This window comes from Condylostylus longicornis, unplaced genomic scaffold, assembly GCF_029603195.1.
Source record: "Condylostylus longicornis isolate FDR11 unplaced genomic scaffold, ASM2960319v2 ptg000026l, whole genome shotgun sequence".
Classification (NCBI taxonomy): Eukaryota; Metazoa; Arthropoda; class Insecta; order Diptera; family Dolichopodidae; genus Condylostylus; species Condylostylus longicornis.
In genome coordinates, this window is record NW_026577995.1 from 139,509 (window position 1) to 145,637 (window position 6,129).

Genomic DNA, 6,129 nt, shown 5'->3' on the forward strand with positions numbered 1-6,129 from the left:
TTGATCAGTACTAATTTTCTTGTATATAAGCAAAAACTAATATACATTTAAATTTTCTTTTATCTCTCTCCATTTTTATATTTTATCATACTCTACTACTAACAAAATTTATAGGGTGAATCAAATGAAGCAAGAATAGAAGTAGCAAATCAGAGAGCTCATCAGCTTCTGAAATAAATATTTTCTTTTTTTTTGTCCAAAAAAAAAAAAAAAAATCGTTACTGTATTGAAAATATGTATAAAGCAAGAATAAATAATAACAAAAAGCAAATACCTTCTGTACATTTATATACATTATTCATATGTGTATATATATAAAAAAAAACAATAAATATACATACATATGCAAATTTATAATTATGTAATATCTTTAGAATAGATTTCATTTCTAAACATTCATTCTCAAATATATTATAATATACAAAAAATTGTTTAATAAATATAAATTTAAGTTTAATAATTAAATAATTATATTATACAAAATATTTATACTTATATTCTTATATATAAATATTTATACATAATATCTCATTTTTTTTTTCGTTTAAAAGTTAATTAAACAAAAAAAAAAAATTAAACATTTTTTGAGCTCACATTGTTGTGAATATCACACAATGAAAAAAAAAGATAACAAATTATTTAAAAATAATATTTAAATTATTAAATATCTATACAATTAAATAAATGCGAAAAAATTAAATTTTTACGTTATTTAAAATATTAACCTAAAAATTTCGAAATTAATAAAAATTCTAACATGTAAAAAACAAAAAAACAAAAAAAAAGAACTTTAAAAAAATCAATTAGAAATATAAAATATTTCAGAAAATTTCCGTGAATAAAATCAAAAACTAAAACTTGTATAAACAAAAAAAAAAACAAAAATGGAAAATAAGTAAATACATATAAGTAAAACAATTATAATAATTATTAAAAGAATAAAATAATTACATACAATTAACAGTAACTATAAATAAAAAAATTATTATATTATCCACATTCAAAATATATTATTATAATTATTATTATTATTATTGATCTCATATTTACAAAAATTATTAATTTTAGTTATTAAAACTAGTCAAAAAAAAAAAAACATTAAGGTAGACAAGAAAATATAAAAACAAAAAATACAAAAAAAAAAATAAATAAATAAATAGTATTTTACAAAATTAGTAATTTTTCGAACAAAAATATTTAATTTTTAATTATATTCAAATTATATACATATATATATATATATATAAATAAAGTTAAATATATTATCACACAACCTGAATCAATTGTACCGCATTTCAATTTTAGAAAAGGGAATAATATATATAATGTGTATGTATATATAAAAAAAAAAAAGAACTAAAAGGCTAAAAAAAAAAATAAATTAAAATTTCAGGTGAAAAAAATATCTTATTCATATAATTAAAAACTGAAGTCTGAACAAGATATAAAATCTAAAGCATTCCATTACTGAATTTAATGGATACCGGAAAAAGAATGAAAGATTAAATTAGTTAGAAAGAACGGTTTTCTATGCGATAATTTTCTATAATTGTTATGTGTGAAATTATTAAAATAGTCTCGTATTACATTTTTGATATAGAATTCATGTACAGATAATATTTTTCTTAAATTAATTTTTATATATTAAAATTATGTATTTCAAGGGTTCTTAGTCTATCTAAGAAAAATAAAAATTTTCCCGATATGGATAAGAAAACATTTATCCAAGATTGGCAAGAAAATATTTTCTAAGTGCAAAGATTTTTAATTTTTATTATTATATCATAGTAATTGAAATAATTTCATTTATAATCGAAAATAATAATAATAATTTAAGTTTACATTAAAACTTCTTACTACTTTCAATATTTATTTCCATATTATATTTTGTTTTTGTAATAAAATAAATAGATGCAAATAAGCATTACGAGACTTTCAAAGCAATGATTTAGTATATTCTATGAGAAATTTTTCAAAAAAAATCTAGACTTTCTAGTTCTCTTTTTTTCTAATTTATTTTTTAGTATTTAAATTTTTGAATAAGATATTGAAAATGTTTTAGGATCAGTACATTATTTTACATTTTATATTTATATATATATATATATATATATATATATACCCACATTATATTAATCGCATCACTTGACGTGATTTGGGAAATTATTGAAAAGTATTTTAGTTTTTAATATAGAATTTCAAATTTTGAAATTTATTTTATTTTTGAAAAACTCAAATTTTTTTTAATAATAACCCATCAAATTAAGTAAAGCGATTAACAAAAATTTGGATGATAATTTTTAATTATAATTAAGATATAATTTAATTAATTTGATAAGTAGTATTTTAGTTAATTGCGGTATGTATTTATTATAAAATATAAAAAAATATACTTAATTTGTGAATATGAATGTACAATTAATTAAAAGAATTAAATCCATTTTTCTTTTGTATTTTTTTTGTATCGATTAGATAATGTGAGCATCACAAAATTCTATGTAAAATTTTAATATTATATCATTTCTGTTTTTAAAAATATTAAAAGTAATATTAATTAGAACATTCGTTTTTTGCAAAATCAAAGAAACTAATATAGAGCTTCCATTAATTTTTATGTTTATTTTCTTTAATTTTGCGATTTATTCTTTTAAATATATTTATCGGATTTGCTTGCTTTTCAAAAAACTATTTTGGAGAATAACGAATATAAAAAAAAAACAATTTTAATTTTAAATTATTTTAAGCATTTTCAAAATTTACAGGAAGGTGTTCTTCCAAGACAAAAAAAAAAAATAAAAACTAATATAATTTTATATAGCGAAAAATACTTAAAAATGTATTTGGAAATTTGAATAATATTTTAATGTACATTTTAAAAAATGTTAAAATTTTTATTTTATTTTAAACGTAGAAAGTATAGTTTTAAAAAATTTAATATTGAAATTATGTACGTTTCATATTTTAAATTTTAAAAAGAGTTTAACTCGGAAATTATTTTTTAAACGTGATTGAAGAAATCAAAAAATATAAAAAAATGAGTGAAATTTAGGGAATACAGAATTAAAAATATGAAAAAAATTAATAAAAGTAGCAAACAAAAATAAAGAAAATTAGGTGGAATTGAAACAACAACAATATAATAATTACTTAATAAAATAATGTATTTAATTTTCTAATTATGTATGCATAATTATAATCTTATTTACAATAGATTAAAATTTTTTAATATATTTTATGTATTAAAGGTCATTATAATTTTTATGTTTTATTCAAACAATTTTGTTGATACTAAATCTAATTTTTTATTGTCCCATTTAAGAAGCATACTCAATCTAAATCTCATAAAAAAAATTAATAAAATTTTATTTAAAATAGTAGAAAAAGTATAAAATTTCATGATAAAAAATTTGATATAAACCCGAAGATCACATTTAAATATATTTTCTTTAAAGTTTATCTAATAAAATTCTTTACTATTTATTTTCTTTTATTGAAATTAGTTTTATTTTTGGACAATAATGCTCGAAATAACATAGTAAAATATGTTCAGTTGTAAAGTGTAAAATAAAGAAGATATGATACGTAATCAAATGAATTATTAAATATATTATTATACATAATATAATATTTCTTAAACAGTTAATTCGTTAAAAATAAAAATTATAAAAAAAAATAGGAAAAATCTTAGGTTTCACTAGCTTTTTTTCAAAGTCCACTTTGAGTTGTTTATTAGAAGAAAACAAAAAAAAAAGTATTTTTAAAATTGAAATAATTTAATTATGAACTTAAATAAAGCATTACTTGTTATAATACCAAATCTAGTTACAAATTTGCACAAAAAAAAAATTTGTTATTTGTTATATTTGAATAAATTTATAAAAAAAAAAATAAGAAAGCAATACAAATGCCTTAAAAATCAGACAAGAAGAAGGAAATAATTGATTGAATAAAAAATATTAAATTGATTATTACTTGTTTGGCTTCTGAGGGGTTCTAATTATTTTTTGGAAATAAGTGAGATTTTATAAAAATGTTCTGTTTTATGTTATTTAAAGAAAGAATGTTTGTGATGTTTTCAAAAGAACTCTTACAATTGGTTTGAATATCTTAAATAATTCAAATAAATGAATGAATCTCGAGAGAACCAATTGTTCTGGTCTATTGGAATTTTTTTTTTCCAAAATGTAATGTAATTTACTACCATTTTAAAAACACTTTATATAATTTCAAATAATTTCAATTTAAATAAGATATTTAAATTTAAGAACTTTGGTTTTTTATTTTTTTTATTGTCAACACTCTGTTTAAAAAAGTTTCTCTTTTATTTTTCGCTTTTTGATTACGAAATTTCTTAATTTAATCAAAATTGTACCCTTCTAGTTGTCATTGTTGTTATGTTTTCTTATTATATTTAAAACAAAGGAAAGTTAGTTCAGTGTGTGTAATGGTATTAAAAACTAAACGTTCTTCAATCATTGCAATATTTTATAAAAGATTTAATTTTGTAAAATCTTTTTCTATATTTAATAAAAATTTGAATTTTATTTGTAAAGAGTCAAGTAAGAAAATTATGTGGAACAAACCAAATATCTTAGGATTATTTTTTTATTTAAAATATAAAGTTGAAAATTAATTAAATTAAAATTTTAAAATACATAAATACATATTTATTTTAAGTTAACAAACTTTATAATATTTTATTTTTTATTTTATTTTAATTTTTTTATTTGATTTTCATTTGATTTTTATTTTGTTTCATTAATATTTTTAGGGAGATCATAATACAACTCATCTGGATGAAATGAATAAGAGGGCTGAAGTTTTACTTAAAAATTAGGAAGATGTTAAATATGTATAGAATACCCGATTATGTATAATTACAGTTTAGTTATGTACGCACAAAATTCAGATCAAATTTCAATAACAAGTGTATTATATACATACTTTTTTTTTTTAAATCTTTACCTATAGTAATAAATTCTTTTAAGTAAACTTAATACAATCATTTATATGATATTATTTTCTTAACTAAAAATTAAAAAATATTTAATTTTGTTTAATATTGGATTAATATATTTTATATAAATGTTTTTATATTGAAATTCAATTTAAGTTTCTGATATTATGGTTATTAGGTCGAAAACATTGAAAACATTACTGCTCTTAAAATGAATGTTTTTATAAGAAAGTTTTAATGATAATCAATATTCATATTTAAATAATAAATATATCTTTAATTTTTTTTTTCTTAATTAAATGTATATTTATAATATATTATTTATAAAAAATAATTGTATTTAGATAATATAAAACAGAAGCACTTAAAAAAAATTAAACAAAAACAATAAAATATAAAAATCGATTCTTTTGGAGACTTAAATAAATTCATATCAAAATCTTCGTAAATAATTTATATTTAATTACAAAAAAAATTGAGCAAATTAAATACATATTAAAAATTAGTAACTAACAAAAATTAATAAAAATATTAAAAATATAAATACAGCAATAGCCTATATTTTACATTTATATATACTTACATCAATATTTATATAAATATATTATATATATATGTAATTACAAAGAAAACTATACATAATATATATATAAATTAATTTGAAATATAAATATGATATTATAAAATTAGAATGTAACTAAAATCAATAATATTGAAAATACATGTGAGAATAAAATTATTAGACGGATAAAATTACCATAATAATATATAAAAAAAAGAATTTATAAAAATGCTTTTCAATTTTTAAAATGTCTTAAAAAGTCTACGTATTTTAAATATGTGTTATTGTAATATCAAAATAATTATTGCATATTTTTAATATTTTTGAACGTAGACGAAAACATAATTGACTATAAATAAAACAAAAAAAAATATATATATATAAAGAAAATAATAAAGAAAAAAGAATGAAAATTGTCCTAAAAAAATATTTAGTGGTAGGAAAAACGTAACAATAATAAAGATCAATTAATTTTGAGTCTATTGTAAAATATTGTAAAACATTGTAAAACATTAACAAATAGATCATTGAATTTATTTAAAATTGAAATGAAATTCTAATTTTGATGAACTAATTAAAATAGAATAATTAATATTTTACACATATTTTT

At 16.9% G+C, this 6,129-nt stretch overlaps 1 protein-coding gene across 7 annotated transcripts in view; it reads left to right on the forward strand.

The window, feature by feature from the left end:
- LOC129607162 (synaptosomal-associated protein 25) overlaps positions 1-5,532 on the forward strand; it is a 35,945-nt gene extending 30,413 nt beyond the window's left edge. The window contains exon 8 of one of the 7 annotated variants that reach the window (XM_055517921.1): positions 4,772-5,532. In XM_055517921.1, the coding sequence (XP_055373896.1) occupies positions 4,772-4,837 (66 nt within the window). In that variant the 3' untranslated portion in view covers positions 4,838-5,532. Of the gene's footprint in view, positions 1-114; positions 419-4,771 lie in introns of those variants that run through there. The other 6 variants (XM_055517918.1, XM_055517916.1, XM_055517923.1 and 3 more) reach the window with 6 other exon arrangements.
- The last annotated feature ends 597 nt before the right edge of the window (positions 5,533-6,129 follow it).